Source organism: Balaenoptera ricei, chromosome X (assembly GCF_028023285.1).
Source record: "Balaenoptera ricei isolate mBalRic1 chromosome X, mBalRic1.hap2, whole genome shotgun sequence".
NCBI lineage: Eukaryota > Metazoa > Chordata > Mammalia > Artiodactyla > Balaenopteridae > Balaenoptera > Balaenoptera ricei.
In genome coordinates this window covers 87,781,723-87,802,344 of record NC_082660.1, presented here as the reverse complement: position 1 = coordinate 87,802,344, position 20,622 = coordinate 87,781,723, and the positions used below count along the sequence as shown (strand labels likewise).

Below are 20,622 nucleotides of genomic sequence, written 5' to 3'. Positions count from 1 at the left end.
GAATTGTGGTTGTTAGAGGCAGGGGATAGGGGGTAGGGGAATTGGGTGAAGATGGACAAAAGGTACAAATTTCCAGTTATAAAATAAATAAGTTTTGGTGATGTACAGCATGGTGACTATAGTGAACGATATACTGTATTGTATATTTGAGAGTTGCTAAGAGTAAATCTTAAAAGTTCCCATCACAAGGAAAAAAAGTTTCTAACTATGTGAGTTGAGGGATGTTAACTAAACTTATTGTGGTAATCATTTTGCAATATATACATATATCAAATCATTATGTGGTACACCCTAAACTTACCCAATGTTATATGTCAATTATATTGCAATAAAACTGGAAAAAATAAAAACATAAGCAAATCAAAAACCAAAAAACAATGATATGAATGAAAATTATAATAATGATCTCAAAAAACATAGTTTAAAATTAGTGAAAACAAGATAACACCCAGATATTACTGAATAACCTATTAAAAATAAAGAATTAAATTTACTCTTACCAACAAGGACTAATTGACCAAAGAATTACTTATATATAATGCCTCAGAAAAGCTACCAGATTTGCACGTCCCTAAATTAAATATATTTCTCTTAAACAAATTAGAGAAACCTCTTGCCCTTACTTCTTATATCACGTAAAATATATAGTCTGGAACTGGTATAACTGCCATCAATATACAGTTGGACCAAAACACACCCCATTATAGTTTTATATAGCTGTGTGAAAAAATTCCATGGGATTTCAATGTAAATAATTTCTATTTGCCAAAATAAAACTAATTTAGCTAGAACAATAATTCTAAATGAGAATGATTATCTGTGTGAATTGTAAATGCTATCAACTGAACACCTGTTATTGTGCCTAATCCATACAATGTATATAAGCAAAAATTACTGAAATGGGGAGAGACAGTCTCACTAACTCATAGCTAAAAAGTGTCATATTAAAATAACACAAGGTGTCTATAATGTTATAAAGCTTAACCTCAAAGGAGCCCCATGAAAAACTGATTTCATTACTTTATGTTCCCCATGTATATTAATATACCCTTACCAAATGCCTAATGACATGAATGTGGATTCCTTCATTCATTATTAGAAGAGACAGACCTTAAGTCATAGCAATGCTTTACAACTGATAGATTCCATTCAAAAAATGCCTTAAAAATTTTAGTTATAGAAAAAAATAACCTTATTCCCTTCCAAATATACAACTTCCTAGCTTTGGTTTGAGTTCTAAAGAACTGTCTTCAGTGCCAGAATAACAGGATTATACATTTCACAAGATAATACATGTGAAACTATAGCTTTAAAAAGGGATCAGTTAACTATGCAACAAAACGCACAAATTACTAAGGGCATAAAAGCCATTGTTACAACATGGGGAAGTGATTAAGAACAAACCTGGGTTCAAACCTCAGCTTTGCCACTTACTAGCTTAACAAGACATAATTCTTAATTCCCATAGCCTCAGTTTCCTCACCTATAAAACAATAATATAGGTTATCTAGGGCTGGTGTGAGGACTAAATGAGATATGTATTTAAAATGTTTATCACAGCTCTTGGGACATAGTAAATGCTTAATATATGTGCTATTACTGCTATTATTGTTATTATTATGATTGCTATTATTATTAGTAGTAGTGATGGTGTAGGTAGTAGTACAGTCACCATACCATCACCAATATGTAAAGAAAGAGCTATTTTGAAGCCTACTCATTCAGAAGGCTGAAGATACACTGCCTCAATTTCTCTTTACTATTAGTGACTCTTATAATTAAGTAATGGCATGGACCTCTGGCTCATGAATTCCTTGTTTCCTCTTCCACAAGCCAACTGGAAATGAAAACATGAGTCATCATTAAGTTAAAACACTTAAAATGTTCATAATGAAAAAATCTTTGATAAGGTGATAATATATATATCCAAAGAATTTAGATATAATAAAAATGATGAAATTATATACAGGTATATATGGTTTTTAGCTGGCTGCCTGAAAAAATTAAAGCCTTCTCGGTTTGTTCCCCTACATATTAATGCTTACACTAAGAAGCATGTATATTATGTCATTAAGATGACAAATTATTTGTTAAGACACCAGGTCTCTCAGGACACTTTAGCACCATTTATAAGGAGTGTGTGCTGAGACTGACATCTCATTATTTTCAAGTCAATTCCAAGACTTCCTGTATTATAAAGACAGAGATAAATTTGATTTTAACACTTTTTTGTTTTTTTTCATTGATTTACTAAATATATAAGACTGTGTTAAGCAACCAAACAAGGGTGGGTATCTTCAAAAGCAACCAGCTGATTCTAAGACTAAGAAACACAATTTAAAATATGATCCTAGAGGAAAAGTGCTTTTACATAAATATATTTTCAGACTCAGTTCCACCATAATTTTGAAGCTAGCCCAATATTTCAAGCATTGCAAAATGATCTTTATATGCATTTGAAATATTTATAACACCTCAATTTTCTGTTATTAAAGCTAAATTGCACTACAGAAATATATTATTGAAGAAGCTAAACTTTATTAGCCTTCTATGTTTATTTCTTAAATTTCCTCCAAGCAACATTAAAACCAAAGAAATTGCTTACAACTTCCACACACGCTATCTTTGTTCTTCCTGAAGCCTCTAGAGAACCCTAGAAATTCTAATTAGAATTAGCAGTTATAACCTACATATTTTATTATTTATTTCAAGTTTAGTTAATATTAACCATCATTACTTTAATTCTTATATAATATCTCACTATTATCTATAATTACTATAGATTTTTAAGGAAAATGACATTATTATTATAGCCTTGTTGTTCATATGTCCCCAAGTATCATCAATTTGAATAATAAATAAAACTAGAACACATATGCAAATTCCAACAGTTACATGTATGATGTACAGTCCAAAGTATTGGGTGTGTTTGGGTTTTCCGTAAGATCTTACAGACAACAAACTTTTTGGCCAACCCAATACTAAGTCTTTTCCAACTGCCTCTAATATATACACTTTTTGTCATTAATCCAGAGAGCATTTTGAGATCTAGTTTGTCATACAGCATCATTATGGCTTGTAAGAAGACCCTAAATATTATAAGCATGAGGACACAGGATTTGGGAACTAGAAGAAACTGCAGAGATTAAGAATTCATACTGATCAGGATATCGTCACATCTTGTCTAGCCTACTGGTATTGATTCACAATCAAAGGTCCATCATCTATCTGTGAATTCCCATTACCTATCTGTCCTCCAAAGGCCCGCTCAATGGCTAATCATCAAATTATTGGGCACCTAGGCTTAAAGAACAAAACCCCATTTCCTCAGTGTGAAATTCACCTCACCACCTTCACTCCAAGTCCCAGCCCAACAGGCTGTGCTTTCAACACAGCGTGCACTTCACCCTCTCCATATTTTGCTAATGGTGTTCTCTGCCTAGAATGTCTTCTTTCCTTCTCTCCCTATCGAAATTTTACTTAAATTTCAAGGCCCAGAACAAATTATACCACCTCTGGGATCTCCATTTGCCCTAGTCAAAATTAACTGTTTCCCTTTTGTGCTCCTTTGGCTTCTTAAAAATATCTAGGTTAACATTTAATAAAAATTGACTAAGTGGAGTATATCTCTTTCTCTCTCCCTGACTAGATGAGTTCCCTGGTGCAAAGACAAGACCTTATTCATTTATCTCCCTCCTATTTAGTATAAGACCTTGCACATAGTGTGTACCCAACAAATACAAATTAAATGAAATGAGAGATACATTCTCTCCTAAGACGGAAATATTCTGGATTATAATAGGAAATTTAGAATAATTTTCTCTACAACTCTAAGAATAAGTGATTCAAATAGAAAGTATAATTTGATGGTACTTTCCCATATTAAACATTTACACATTTAAATATTATAGGTATCAGAACTAGCCTATTTTAAAACTTCTTTCTATTTAGCAATCTGAAGCAACTATAAACTCCTAAGAGAAACATTTTCTTGAAACACAGACCAGTAATGCTTTACAATGCACTTAGGGAGAACAGAGACACGAGCTTTCCAAACTCCTTGCAGGAGGAGGAAATTCTCAGAGGTTTTGGAACACTGGGTCTAAGAGTTTTGGAAATAGGTCTTAGAAACAACGAGTATGTTGCTCCTTCCAGAACACAGCTGCATGAGTGGCAAACAGCAGCAGAATAGGGGAAAAAGTGGTGCCCTGAAGCTAGGAAAGCCAGGGCAGTGTGGTTTGAGTTGCCTGGAGCCAGAGCCTCCAGCTGATTTCTTACTGATCCTGCCACCTATTGACCAAATTATGAATCAAGGCACTGCAAGTGACAAGGAACTTCAGCTGTTAGAGTTAAGATCAATCAATACTTATCAAAACAAATGGAAGTTTGCATCATTCAAATTTGTTTTGGCTATGTTATGGAATATGCTATGATGCTGAACTGTTCCTGTAAATGTCCCTTCAGAAATAAATCTTAGTAAAAGTAATGGTACTGAAAGGTGCTCCTGACCTAATTTGGACTCATATTCAAAATTAGGAAAGTAGAAGTAGTAGTAGTATCACATAGAAAATTCAGAGAATCAGAGTTAAGAGGAATGGAAATGCAGAATTCTCAGTAGTGAGTATGTGAGAGCCTTTACATGACTTTGGTTTTACTTGGCTTTGATTATGTTTTAGCAGCCAGAGTAAGAATGGTTTCTACTCTAACTGACTAGCTTTGCCATGTGCGGCTCAGAAGAGCATGGAAGTCTCTTGCTGAATTAACATTTGTAATAAGTGTCAATAACTAAAACAAAACATACACAAACACACACACAGCATCATGTTAAATGAAAGGGAAAGGGGAATTGATAATTTATTGAGTGCCTGCTATATCAAGCACCATGCTGGGTGCTTTAAATATATAACCTTACTTAACTCTCATACTTCTAGTTAAACATTAGTCTTTCTCATTTTATAGATGAGAAAATTCAGTCGCAGAGGTTACTAGTATCACAGCTGAAATACAAGAATGTATGACTCCATTTCCTCTGGGCTTTTCCCACTATACCACACTACCTTGAGAAACTCTCTAATGGATTTTATACTAACTTCCATGTCTCAAACTCCACTTTCTTCATTTGTAAAATAGAGTTTGGCTTAATCACTTCTAAGGTCCAGACAGACTCTGAAATTTTATGAAACCTATAATTCTTATGGGACTCAATACAAATATAACAATAAGTAAAAGAACAAATGCTCAACACGAAATGTGCAAATAACTGGAGGAAGCTGTTCACAGAAAAAGAGGTTAAAATTGCCTTTGAATAGAAGGAAAGCTACTCAACCTCACTCCTAATTTAAGGAGTAAAAATTATAACATGGATGATTTACCATTTCACCTCTGAGATAGGCAAAGTTTGTAGGGAAACAGATACTCATATGTATTTTAGATGTAACACTATAAATGGACACAAACTCTTTGGAAGGAAATTTGGTAATATCTATCAAAATTATAAATGCAGACAGCATTTTATCCAGGAATTTCACTTCTAAAATTTATCCTACAGATAGATCCTATGTGCACAAACGTATATGTAGATACACTTTCGCCGAAGCATTGCTTGAAATAGCAAAAGGCTGGAAATAATCTAAATATCCATCAATAGGGGACAGGTTAAATAAATTCAGATAGGCCCATACCAAAGAATTCCATGCAATGTGTAAAAAGAACAAAGTAGATAAACACAAACTACTATGGAATAATATCCAAGTATATAAAGTGAAAACAGAAAGAAGTAAAAAACAAAAAATGATATATACACATATGCTTCTAGAGGCATAGACTATTTCTAGGAGGCAATGTGGGAAATCAGTAAGAATGGTTTCTCTAGGGAAGAAGCTGTAAGTCTGCGACTGAAGGGATATGCTTACCACGCATCTTTTTATTATTATTATTATTAATACCTTGATATAAGCATGTTTTACTTTTTCAATTTAAAAAAAGTGATTATAATAAATAGTAATATCTGGAGTCCTTGAAGAATCCTTTAAATGTGAAGTCTAGTAGAGCAAATAAGGGAAAAAAAAGACTTCAATGGCAGGAATTTTCTTAAATGTCAAAATTCTTCAGAATACTCTAATCACACCAGATTTCTGTATGGGTGTGAGCTTCAATCTACAAGGAACAATAAATACAGTACAAGTACCTCCAGTGCGCAAGATAAGCTAGAAGGGCTGAAAAGGAATAATTTTCACCTCTCTCTCTCTCACTCTCTCTCTCTCTCTGAATCTTCCAAAATTCACATTCTCACATTCTAAGGCATGCTGTGACAAATCAGACAAATGAATGGTAAAGGTGCTAATTCCAAGGGCATGGGCGTGTGGAATATATCAATTTCTTAGTTGTAAAGACTCACTCAGGCTGAAAAAACTCCTATGCTTAAGTAAGCTATCAATTCTGTGATAGTTAGTAAAATAGTATTGTTAAAATGAAATACCAAAAATTCACAAACCACAATGATTAATTATGAGATTGAGAAGTTACCTATATAGTACCAAAATTATGTGTGAAATTCAAAAGTGGTTAAGGATCTAACCATAAAGAAGGCACTCAATTATCAAATCAGTAAAATATACTTATTAGGTACCAGATTTTGATATTATTCCAGACAATCTGCTTATAGAAAAAAACTATCAAATTTCCAAAAAAAACCAAATGGATTAGTACAAATGTAAAACTACATAAGCATGATGGCACCAATCTTACTCCAATTACATTATTTTCTCTTATATGGTGAATCAACAGATTTATCCCCTCTGCTTCTCAGTAAAAATGACAACTTTACAATAGAGGAGTATAAGTTACATATTAAACAATAAAAATAAAACCCATATTTTCAGGTGAATAGTAACATTTATGCAAAATAAATTTAACAGGAAAAAAGCTATCCTTCTTTCGTTGCTAGGTAAAATACAGTTAATACGTCAATCTAATTATGTTTGACTCTGCCCAAAAAATTATACATGTACACATTACTAGAAATTTTTAGCAAAGCACTGAATTCAATATATCAGAACAAGAACTCTATATTAAAAAATAAAATATACCTTTTATCTGGGTAGCGAAATTCAGTGCCAATTTTGCAAAGAGATCTGGATTTTCAAACTTCTCCTCCTTAACTTTCAACCAGAAACAGTTCTCAGACAATTCTTTGGGTTCAATCTGAAACAAAAGTAACAAAGATAAGTTTCTAAATTATTACTTCATATTTAATTTTTCAAAGAATTCACTTTCACCAAGGTTGAATGATATTACCTTTATTCATCTATCTACTAAATCAATTTTAGGATCTATCAAAACAACACTTTTTAAGTAAACATTCATTGGGAAAGTCATAGACTTCTACTGGTGTACAGAAAAATACACAACAGCAATAGGCCATGTAGCAAATTACATTTTAAAAAATCTTCTACTGGAAGGAATCTTATAAATAATTTAGTAAATCCCTCCCCCCAGCTTACATACCTTCTTCTTGCTCCTGGATTTTTAACAATGGGGAAACTGAGATTCAGAAAAGTAAATTTCCCATGGTTGCAGAAAATAACCATAATAACTGACACTTACATACCTCCTAAAATGTGTCAGGTACTCTTTTAAGTGATTTCACACATTAACTCATCTCATCTAATCCTCACAATAATCCTTTGAAGTAGGACCTGTTATTATCTCCATGTTAAAGATGAGGAAACCGAGCCCCAGGAAGTCTGAGTGGCTGCCCAAGCTAGTAAATGGCGAAGATGGCTTTCAAATCCAGGCAGTGTAGCTCCACAGAATTGTGCTCTCAGCCACTACACTGAAACCCAATATTAGAACTGTGCATTTTCCAGTACATATCATGATGCTTTGTGATATGTAAGTGCCATTACACTATATGCTTAATTGCTAAATTAACATATCATTACATTTACACACACAGATAACTAGGCCAGCAGCTTCTGGGTCCTATAGTTTGGTTGATTGTGCCTAACAAAAAATAACTACATTCCAAAAACATTTATACCTCATTTACTCTTATGAGCAAAGCATAAGTATATGCTTAATTTTAAAACTGATTTAACCATTATTCTGGTCAAACCAATTTAATATGTAGATATTGTCAGATATCACTGTAACTATGTTCTTGGAATAGACATTTACCCAAATGGTGGCCTGGGTAATTGTATTTTCATTAGATTAGTTCCCAGTGAATGTGGACTGTGTCAATCTTGATAATAAGCTTTTTATAAGACATGTTATTTGATAATAATAAAGCAAAATAACATTCAAGAGAAAAATCTTTCACACATCATATAAAAAAACAATTAGTTTATGTCTCTACTGAATACTGTCAGCGATTCCACACTATCTGAAAGTTTAAAACTAAAAAAAAACTAATAATTTTCTAAGAAAAAATAACTAAGATAAAAAGGCCCATTAGGGCTTCCCTGGTGGTGCAGTGGTTGAGAATCTGCCTGCCAATGCAGGGTACACGGGTTCGAGCCCTGATCTGGGAAGATCCCACATGCCGCGGAGCAACTGGGCCCGTGAGCCACAATTACTGAGCCTGCGCATCTGGAGCCTGTGCTCCGCAACAAGAGGCCGTGATAGTGAGAGGCCCGCGCACCGCGATGAGGAGTGTCCCCTGCTTGCCACAACTAGAGAAAGCCCTCGCACAGAAACGAAGACCCAACACAGCCATAAATAAAAATAAATAAATAAATTTTTTTTTAAAAAAGGCCCATTAATACAAAGATTATATTTAAGAATGTTATAGCAATTAAAATTAACATTGGTAAAAGAATCAAAATTATTTTTCATATACTATTCTCTAAAACCACTTTCACTTTGATTTTCCTTTTGTCTTCTATGTTAATTTCAAGCTGTCTGTGGAGTTTCCAATTCTCCAGCTATGAAAGATGAACATAAGATGGTGAACTCACAAGTGAAAGCAAAACAATCAGTGGTCATGTTCTCAATTATTGTATCATACTTATAAGTAGCAATACTGTCATTCACACATTAATGAGCAACTATGACTAGACAAAGCCATAAAGCTACAGTCATAGTATTACCTTTGACCAATTGATCCTCTTCATGGACACCTCAGGTTTATATATTTTTTTATGCTTCATTCCATATGGCAGATCAAGTGTTCCCGGAGGAGGAGGAGGAACTCCTCCAAGGGGAGGTGGTGGAGGAGGTCCCCCAAACAAAGGCAGTGGTGATGCTATTCCATGTACCCCAGGTAAAGGAGGTGGAGGAGGAGGGGGACCTCCTCTGGGTAGAGGTGGTGCTGGTGGAGGTGGGGGCGGGGGTGGCCCAGCACCTGGCAATGGAGGTGGTAGAGGAGGGCCTGGAATTCCTGTTGAACCTGAGAGTCCAAGTCCCTGAAATATAAAATAACCCAATGCTTATTTAAATGCTTACAGTAAAGTATAGTAGCAAAGAAAACTTATCAGTAGACATTTGTGGTTGGGTTAAGATTTATTTAATTTAGCAACATCTAAGGGCTTAAGAATACATGAAAAAGACTTGCATAGATTTTTGATAAGCATTCTAAACCCTGGATAATGACTAACTCTGCTCATATACTAAGGCTAGGAAAGTTGGCATGCTCAAAGATTTTGTGAAACACTCCTCCAAAATAATGAAAACTTACCTTTCATTATAAATATATGCAAAGAAGAAGTACTGTATATGGCTTGGGCCTGTTAAGACTAGTTGGTATGAATACAAGATGATTAATACAAAATAACTGATTTAATTCCCTTGGGGCCGATTAGCTTTACACGAAGAGTCTGTCTCATAGCACCAGTAGCTTAGCTATCTTCTAATACCAAGAATTAATGCTAAGTAACATCCATTGCATAATAATACAGGTTTATCAATGTTTTTACATCTATTATTTCTTTTCATCCTTATTATAACCCTATAATGTAGGTTGGGTATTTTTATCTCACTGCTTATAGATGAGGAAACTGTAACTGCAAAGAGGTTCAATGACTAACCAAAGGTTGCACAGTCTGAAATATGATTAAGATTTACCTGTGGTTCTTCTCATATCTAAGGCAGTCCTCTTTCCACTACAACAGACTAGCTCCTAACGAATGGGTGTCAGTTGCCTTGAGTGGAATTAATTACAGCTTGCAGTACGAGCAGATTATAACTTATTTCTCCCACCAGAAAGGAACTTCAAGCTCATTCTCTAATAATGATGGATGACAGCTGACGGAGATCACTGCATTCCATATTGCCCACTTTTTGATTATTAATCTGGACCTGTTTCTTTAAACCATTACTGATGACAATGGTTTACTTTCCAAAATGAAAATGAATATGAAAGTGAGTTTGTTAATTATAAACATTCCTAAGAAAGTCCTACAAATGAACACGTATCTTCTGTAATTGAGATACGACATTAGACTAACTGAATGAGAAGTTTAAAACTATTAACATGTCTTGGTATAGTGTTATTTTTATTTGGGGAGAAACTCTTCTAATCTTTACTAATACGAATTTCCTCCAAGGACTACTTAATTGAACTAAACAAACTTAGAATTATCTTTACATAATAAATAAGTGGAGGCCTATTTTTGAAACAATCAATTTAAAGGATTGACCCATTTACAAGAATGTTAAAAATTAACAATCACAGGTAAACAGCATCACAGAAATGTTTCTCCTAATATTCAATGCACATTGTCCACAAATATTTTATTCACACATATGAATGTTTATGTGTGTATATACATATATACAACTAAAGTGTTTATACACTTAAATGACAATCCTCTCCTGGAATGCAATCCCCTCCTGAGATTAGGAAGAAGGATAGGATTAAAATATGCAAATTCTTTCTATTTTATTTTTAATGCAGCAAAACTATAGAAAATAGTCTGATTTTTCCAATCTTTATTGAGATAGCAAAGAAATTCTGAGGAAAATTAAAATAATTTTTCTGAAAAGTTCAGTAAATTAGTAATTTACCCTACAAGTTTTGTATATAAATGGACTTGTTTAATAATTTGAAAGGTAAAATGTGTATCCCATTTTTTGTATTAATTGACAGCAAAATGAAAGTAATACTTGCTTGTAAACATAAAATTTTGCCTCTATGAGACCATGTTTATGATATAAAACTTGTGTAACCACAAAAATGCTATTACTTTAAAATAGGACTTTTTACTCAAGTTAAATAGATATTTTACAAATTGAATAAAAATCTCAAATGCCACCAGCCTTAAAATCAAATCATATCAGCCCTTTTCTTCCCTCCTATGAACAATTAGGAATGGAACAATTAAATGAGACCACAATAGAGTATTGAGAATTGAATACGGCAAATGGACCATTTACTATTTGACACAATTTGGGGTGCACTAGAAAGTAATGTGTGACTCTGCACTTTTCCAGATCCGTTGATAATAAATAAGCAACTACGCAATTAAATGGTAAGGCCCTGTGCTAGGTGCAGTAGGGACTTTAATAAGAGTAAGCACAGGAAGTAAAGACATTATCCTCAAAGTGTTTATGCTGCAGGGGAAGGATAAAGCAGGCACACAACCAAATATGATAGGAGTGGTCTACAAAAGTGATATAAAAGTTCAAAGAAATTCCCAGAGTTTTGGGGGATGCTTTCCAAAGGATGTTATACTGAGCTGATACTTAAAGGAGATGTTTCATTGGCACAGAGGAGCAAGGGAGGGCGTTTCTGAGAGAGAATAACCTAAGTCAGCATTTCTCAACTAAGTTCCATGAACAAACTCTTCTGCAGGAGATGTTAATAGGTGGTCTGAGATAAAGGGTTCTGCGGCTAAATGAGTTTGAGAAAGCTGTAGGAAAAAGAGTTTGACAGGTTTCTTTAATGTAGGCCATCTCAGACCCTTTAGTATGCTAATGAGAATGATGAATCTCCAAGAGGAGAATTTCAAGCGTACCAAATTTATTGGACTATGGAATGCTTTCCTCATGAAAAACCTATTAGCATCTCTGTAACTAATGTCTGGGAAATGCTGGCTGAAGGAAAAGTGTGGAGACAGTAAATTCTACATGTGAAGGGAGGAGGGAAATGCTGGCTGAAGGAAAAGTGTGGAGACAGTAAATTCTACATGTGAAGGGAGGAGGAAAGGTGACTTAGCTGCAACAGAGGCTGGAGTTAGGGGAGCAGAGACGAGGCTGCAAAGGGGAGATAAGGGAGCCCGGTATAGAAGGCCTTCAAATTCCCGGTAAGGAGATTTTTTCTTTAATCCTGAATGCAACAGGCAACCACTGAACATATTAAAGCCTGGAGTGACAATAATCAGGGCAGTGTTTTAAGAAGATTAATTTGCAACTGACATAAAGCATGAATCTGAAGAGGAAGAGACTATAGGCACGGCGGAAAGTTCGGAAACTACTGTAATATTCCAGGCAGGATGGAATGAGAGAGTGGCCCTGGGGGGTTCAGGGTTTTGATACAAAGGGAAAAAAAGAGGAAGAACTGACATAAAACAGTGACCAACTTAATAATCTATCAGGAGGCAGGGCGGGGAAAAGGCCAGGACAACTCCAGCTTCACAATAAAAAAAAAATTGGTGGTAAAATTTAAACAAATAAGAATGGAGACCAAGCTGGTTTGAGGACAGAGAAGTGACCACAAATAATGGGTTTGATTTCAACATGCAGCAGGACCTGCCCATGCGGAGATCTAATCAAGAGCTGGAAATAGATGACAAACCCAGGGGACTTGACACCTACTAAAAGGTGATATTTGAATTTATGATATTGGATGGGATATTACTGCAAGGACATACAAAGAAAAAAGAGCAGAGGACAGAACACTGGGGAATGTCATCATTTGGAGGATGAAAACAAAGAGAAACTGAGTTCTGAGACATGTAGAAAACGAAGTCAGATGACACAAAAAAGAGAGATTGAGTGAAAAGAAATTATCAAATATTACAGATAAGTGAAAGAGGCTAAGGGTAGGAAAAGGCCACTGCATTGGGTAATGTGGAGTTCACTGTTGACTTCTGAAGTCACTTTTCAGTAGATTGACAGAAACAGACCTAGCCAATCAACAAACACCCTACTGGGCATCTATGAGGCTAAGAACTAATCTTATGTTTCTTTATATTCATTTAAAAAATATGTTGTGTTGAGAGTATGTAATCAGCTCTAAAATTTAGACACCATGATTAAGATTTTAAGTGTATATGGGGGGTTTTCATCATAGGGAATGTAGGTGGAAATATAAAGTTTATAGATTTTGAAATTATGGTAGTCGAGATTTAAAGAGATCTCAAAAAGCTTTAAGGAGCATTTCCACATTCCCTTTGAAAGAAAATACTATGCATCCAATTTTTCAAATCATCATGAAAATTTCACCTCAAGAAAGAGTTTTGCTTGTGTAATACATTCCATTAAAAATATTCAGGGCAGTTTATGCAACGAATGCCGTATTTTTATCCAAACATTAAAATGATTTATTGTCCTGGAAAATCAAATCTGTAGTTATTTCAAGTAAACTGGCAAACTACCAGAAAGTCTGCTTCTGGTCACATTTTTCCCTCCATCTAACAAGATAGTTTTCTACCTTTGAACTCAATGTGACATGACACAAAGTCTGTATCTTGTTTCATTACCTGGGTTCGAAGTTGTTGGATTTCTGTTTCAAGCTCTTTGATTTTTTCTTCTCTTTTTTGAAGCTCAGCTTGAGCTTCCTGTCGAGCTGTGAATTCTTCATCGAACTGCAATGATCACCACCATAAATGTACACTTAATAATACAGTTTTGAGAAAGCCTTAAACAGCAATATGTATTAAATAAGTGGAGTGTCTTTTGCTTCTTAAATTTCCTGGGCCACTCAGAAAATCAGAGCTCTTGATTATTTTATGGCAATTGAGCACCTCCGTGGGGATGGGGTGGTAGTAAAGAAGAACTATGTCCCCAGCCCAAGGAAAAAAAACCCATTTTCACTTCTGAAAAAAAAATACTAAACAGAATTTTAAAAGGGTGGACTAAGAAGGATCTCTTCATATATAATGGACATTTTTGTTGTTTTGTTATTGAAAGTTATGTTTTAGAATTAATCATGGTTTTTTTTTAATGTTTCATCCCATACTTTTAAGTTTATTTAATTAGAAAATGAAACCTAAAAATTAGGAATCAAGCAGTTCAACTCTTTAAAACTATATTTAATCTTGAAAAGAGACTGTACTTTTAGAATGCTCAAATGGATGTACATTAATACAAATCAGACTATTTTTATTATAATCTTAATTGTCTAGCATTCAAAAAGTGAATCTGTCAAAATCTGACAGTAGAATGATATATGCTCTAATGGCATCTCATTCAGATGGTTAACCAAAACACTTGTATAAAACGTCTTAAGAGGGAAAATGAGAGGTTAAATTACAGTGTGCTAAGCCAAAGAGACCATCAGAATGGTGACTATCCATTTACTGCATCCTGCCCAGCACTTACCTCAGTCAGGTGAATACCGCTCATGTCCAGCTATAGAACATTTGCCCTTTATTGTCACTGTCACTTCAAGTTATTTTAGAAGACTATACATTATTCCAACAATGTTATTTATGTTTTTAAAAGTGATATATCTTACTGCCAAAAACTGCCTTTAGAGTTTGTGGAACAAGGAAAAAGTGTGTTTACTGTTAATAAATATTCCTCCTTATAGTAGACTTGACTTTTGGAAATTATAAAATGCCATTCAGATCCAGTCTGAAGAAAGAGTGGGTGAGCAAAGTGGATAATAGTGTTTGAGTCAAACCTGCAATACTTAATTCTTTTATTCATCTCTACTTGAGTCCTGGGAAAATGTCCCACAGAGGTTGGTCCAAATCGTTTCTAATCTCTTTACATTTCAAACTTACCCTTATCCTTCAGTATCAGCAAATGACCTTGTTTCCTAGGTCACTGAGAAGATGGAGCTTTTTTGACTTCACTAGTATCCATGTTAAGATTGATCTGATTCTGGGTCTTCCCTGGTGGCGCAGTGGTTAAGACCCGGTCTCCCAATGCAGGGGGCCTGGGTTCAATCCCTGGTCAGGTAACTAGATCCCACATGCATGTCTCAACTAAGATTTCGCATGCCACAAATAAGGAGGCCATGAGCCACAATTAAGGAGCCTGCCTGCCACAACAAAGAAGCCCCCCTGCCACAACTAAGGAGCCCACCTACCGCAACTAAGACCCAGAGCAACCGAATAAATAAATAAATATTTTTTAAAAAATTGATCTGATTCTATACTCCCAGCCTCCTTGCCAGAGTTATCTTCTCCTGTGTGCTTCTCAAGCATGCTGTCCACACAAGCACACTACAATTTTGCTCTACAAATGGTTTATTAGTACACTTGCAGAGAGGCACACAAGGCTTCTGCTTGTAATTTAAAACGATCTTAATCTGTAAACCCATAAAGTAGGAATCAGAGAAGCCTGAGATATGTGAGCTGGAAGACTTCTTACAAGTCCACTAATGTTATTCTCTCCTTTTAAGGATGAAAAAATTAAGATCCAAGGAGAGTAAGTGGCTTAAAGTCACAGCTAATTAGCAGAAACACTGAGATCACATCTTATAACTACCGCTTCTCATTCTAGCTGCCCCCCTTCATTTTCCTTTTTCTTTTTTTTTTTTACTACTTTATTCTGCCTCTTAAAATCACCCAGAATAAGAGAAGGCACACAGATAACCACTGGGAGACCATACATGTTTTCATTCTAAATGTTGGCGAGGAGAATAAAGCATCAAACACTGAAATTTCTTTTTTATTATTTCAGGACTCCTTTTCCAATAATAGATGCTTACAGAAATTTTTACCAGATAGATCATCACAATTTGCTCCAGTCTTGTGGTATCTAATCACAGTGCCAGAGAAAAAGAGATCCTAAGATTTTCAAAGGGAATTTCAAATGTGCTACTTAAAACAAGAACATTAGAAATATAAAGGTCTACTAATCGAAAAGTGTACAGTTTCCTTCACCAATAAAAATGACGGCTTCACACAAACATTTTATGCACAAGCTCTTAAAATCTATTCTAGTAACAGAAAGAGCAAAAACATTTCTTCAGATGCCCTGAAGTAACTTCAGTAATACTCTGTAATTTCTAGAGTGATAGCAAAAGTGATTATCTGATCTCCAAGGTAAGTCATAACTTTGAAGAGACAGCAATATGTAAGCACTTTATCTTGCTGTCAAAAGACTCAAAACTGTAGAGCTTTTAGACTTGAGCTTCAATCCTTCTCCTTCCACCAACAGGAGAGAAATACTATACTAATGCTTTATAGGGTCTAAAACCAAACAGTGCCACTTTCGGTAGAAGCTCATAAAATTGTAGCTATGCTTTCATGAAACAAGGAAAAGACCATCTGAGATCTAAATAAAATTCAGATATTCATAAAGTTGGCACTTACATAAGGCATTACACAAAGAAAGGGGAACCTCAAATTCCACCAAGACTACATACATGGAGTAGCAGCATCACTTTAAAAATGGTAATTACAAAATTCAAAGAAGGTAAGTCTAAGCAGAGAGAGACAAAGAGAAAGAAAATATTGCATCATTCTGTTTCTATCAATAGCACTGATTTAAAGAACATAACAGATAAGACTAGCTAAACATCTCCACAGTTCTCCAAGGAGCTACCTACTGTTAAGTGAGAGCTGCAGGAAAGCAATGGGGGAATGTGTTTTGGTTGACCATTTTAAACTATATGCTTCCAGCAACCTAATTTTATTTCATTTATCACTTTAGTAGAATATGATTAGTGTTCTTCTTCCGTAATGGATTAAAGGTGATGAGCAGGGAACAGTAGCAACCTTATCTTATCGGGAAAGAAATCAATATTCTGTGGTGGTGCCTGAATCCAGAAACATAAAGAACTATATAACTGAAATAACATTTATAAGCCCTCGTATAAGGAAACAAGGTAGAATATGTATTGTGATTAGATTTTACATTTCATAATTACGGCCAGTATTTGATAAGTCTTACCTTCTTTGAAAATTCTGCTGCTTTTTGTTCACTTTCTTCAACTTTTGCCTTGTTCACACAAGAATCTATTAAGATTGAGGAAAAATGATTCGAAATTATTGCATTGGATCACTAGGCAAATGATGGCTGCCAGCCTATAATTCTACTATGTAAACTATCATTTTTATGTCAATTGCTGTTAGAGGGAAATTGACCTATACTGCACGTAAAACATAAACTACCAGGTTTCTTTTCTATACTAACTGAATTCAATGATAGTATTGTTGAGGCACAAAACCAAGCATCCAAGAATATATTTGACTCAATCATCATCATTTTAAAGGTATTCCATTATTTACCAACTTTAACAATTATAGAACTCTTTAAAAATTTTTTGTAGTTTATTATGGGTGGAGAAGTGCCAAAGAATCTATGCTATGCTTAAGATTATTAAAGATCAGGGACTTCCCTGGTGGTCCAGTGGTAAAGAATCCGCCTTACAAAGCAGGGGACTCGGGTCCGATCCCTCGTCAGGGAACTAAGATCCCACATGCTGCAGGGCAACTAAGCCCGCACACCACAACTACTGAGCTCCTGCACCTCAGCTAGAGCCCGCATGCCGCAAACGACAGAGCCCACGTGCTCTGGAACCCACGCGCCACAACTAAAGAGCCAACGTGCCCTGGAGTCTGTACACCACAACGAGAGAAAAGAAAACCTGCATGCCACAACTCGAGAGAAGCCCACGCGATGCAACGAAGAGCCCGTGCCACAACGAAGAGCCTGTGCCACAACGAAAGATCCCGCATGCCTCAACGAAGATCCCGCATGCCACAACTAAGACCCGATGCAGCCAAAAATTTTTAAAAATAAAATAATTTTTTAAAAAAATCAACAAGCTCATCTTAAAATATCATATTAAAAAAAAAAGATTATTAAGGATCAAAATGGCCCTTAAAATAAAGCTACAGGGGAAGATACAATAACATTCATTAATTCAGGCTTCCTAAAGAAAGATTTCACTTGAACAACTTCTAAACAGGGGCAGAATATAGTATTACGTAAATACGAAAACAAACATCAAACTTCCCAGGTCTAATCAAACACTCCAAAATATAAATAAGTGAAGAACCTCTTTTGGGAAAGATTCTCAATACTGTATATACAGTCTATTCTGTATACCTATACCTAGCCATCCTATACCTATTTATTTACCTAAAAGAAATGAAAGCATATGTCAATAACCAGAATTGTATATGAATGCTCATAGCAGCTTTATTTATAACAGCTAAAACCAAGAAATAATCCAAATGTCCATCAACAAGTAAATGTATAAACAGATTGTGCTATATCAATATACCGTAAAAGTACTCAGTTATGAAAACGAATGATACATGCCAATACCACAACACAAATGAACCACAAAATAATTATGCTGAATGAAAAAAGCCAGCAAAGAAAGTACATGCTGTATGTTTCCATTTACATAAAATTTTCGAAAATAAAACTAGTCTATACCAAGAGAAAGCAGATCGGTGATTGTCTCACGATGGGGAGAAGGGGGAGGCATGGGAAGAAGACTACAAATGAGAATGCAGAAATTTTAGGGGGTGGCAGAGATGCTTATTATCTTTTTTAAAAATTTTATTTATTTTCTTATACAGCAGGTGCTGATCAATTATCCATTTTATACATATTAGTGTATACATGTCAATCCCAATCTCCCAATTCATCACACCACCACCACCACCCCGGCACTTTCCCCACCTGGTGTCCATACGTTTGTTCTCTACATCTGTGTCTCAATTTCTGCCCTACAAACCGGTTCATCTGTACCATTTTTCTAGGTTCCACATATATGCGTTAATATATATTTGTTTTTCTCTTTCTGACTTACTTCACTTTGTATGACAGTCTCTAGATCCATCCACGTCTCTACAAATGACCCAATTTCATTCCTTTTTATGGCCGAGTAATATTTCATTGTATATATACACATACCACATTTCTTTATGCATTCGTCTGTCAATGGGCATTTACGTTGCTTCCATGACCTGGCTATCGTAAATAGTGCTTCAGTGAAAATTGGGGTGCATGTGTCTTTTTGAATTATGGTTTTCTCTGGGTATATGCCCAGTAGTGGGATTGCCGGGTCATATGGTAATTCTATTTTTAGTTTTTTAAGGAACCTCCATACTGTTCTCCATAGTGGCTGTATCAATTTACATTCCCACCAACAGTGCAAGGGGGTTCGCTTTTCTGCACACACTCTCCAGCATTTGTTGTTTGTAGATTTTCTGATGATGCCCATTCTAACTGGTGTGAGGTGATACCTCATTGTAGTTTTGATTTGCATTTCTCTAATAATTAGTGATGTTGACCAGCTTTTCATGTGCTTCTTGGTCATTTGCATGTCTTCTTTGGAGAAATGTGTATTTAAGTCTTCTGCCCATTTTTTGATTGGGTTGTTTGTTTTTTTAATATTGAGCTGCATGTGCTGTATATATATCTTGGACAATACTCCATTGTCCATTGATTTGTTTGCAAATATTTTCTCTCATTCTGAGGGTTGACTTTTCATCTTGTTTATAGTTTGCTTTGCAAAAGCTTTTAAGTTTCATTAGGTCCCATTTGTTTATTTTTGTTTTTATTTCCATTACTCTAGGAGGTGGATCAAAAAAGATCTTGCTGTGATATACGTCAAAGAGTGTTCTTCCTATGTTTTCCTCTAAGAGTTTTATAGTGTCCACTCTTACACTTAGGTCTCTAATCAATTTTGAGTTTATTTCTGCGTATGGTGTAACAAAGTGTTCTAATTTCATTCTTTTACATGTAGCTGTCCAGTTTTCCCAGCACCACTTATTGAAGACACTGTGTTTTCTCCATTGTATATCCTTGCCTCCTTTGTCATAGATTAGTTAACCATAGGTGTGTGGGTTTTTCTCTGGGCTTTATATCCTGTTCCATTGATCTATATTTCTCTTTTTGTGCCAGTACCATAATCTCTTGATTACTGTAGCTTTGTAGTATAGTCTGAAGTTAGGGAGTCTGATTCCTCCAGCTCCATTTTTTTCCCTCAACACTGCTTTGGCTATTCGGGGTCTTCTGTGTCTCCATACAAATTTTAAGATTTTTTTCTTCTAGTTCTGTAAAAAACGCCATTGGTAATTTGATAGGGATTGCATTCAATCTGTAGATTGCTTTGGGTAGTATAGTCATTTTCACAATATTGATTCTTCCAATCCAAGAACATGGTATATCTCTCCATCTGCTGCTATCATCTTTAATTTCTTTCATCAGTGCCTTATAGTTTTCTGCATACAGGTTTTTTGTCTCCCTAAGTAGGTTTATTCCTAGGTATTTTATTCTTTTTGTTGCAATGGTAAATTGGAATGTATCCTTAAATTCTTTCAGATTTTTCATCATTAGTGTATAGGAATGCAAGAGATTTCTGTGCATTAATTTTGTATTCCGCTACTTTACCAAATTCATTGATTAGCTCTAGTAGTTTTCTGGTGGCATCTTTAGGATTCTCTATGTACAGTATCAGATCATCTGCAAACACTGACTGTTTTACTTCTTCTTTTCCAGTTTGTTTTCCTTTTACTTCTTTTTTTCTCTGATTACCATAGC

At 35.1% G+C, this 20,622-nt stretch overlaps 1 protein-coding gene across 4 annotated transcripts in view; it reads right to left on the bottom strand.

The window, feature by feature from the left end:
• Positions 1 to 20,622, bottom strand: part of DIAPH2 (diaphanous related formin 2) — an 857,286-nt gene that overhangs the window by 567,317 nt on the left and 269,347 nt on the right. For all 4 annotated transcript variants that reach the window (XM_059909954.1, XM_059909955.1, XM_059909956.1 and 1 more), the window contains 4 exons: positions 17,011 to 17,075; positions 13,644 to 13,748; positions 9,093 to 9,407; positions 7,089 to 7,203 (listed from right to left, as the gene is read on the bottom strand). In XM_059909954.1, the coding sequence (XP_059765937.1) occupies positions 7,089 to 7,203; positions 9,093 to 9,407; positions 13,644 to 13,748; positions 17,011 to 17,075 (600 nt within the window). The remainder of the gene's footprint in view (positions 1 to 7,088; positions 7,204 to 9,092; positions 9,408 to 13,643; positions 13,749 to 17,010; positions 17,076 to 20,622) is intronic.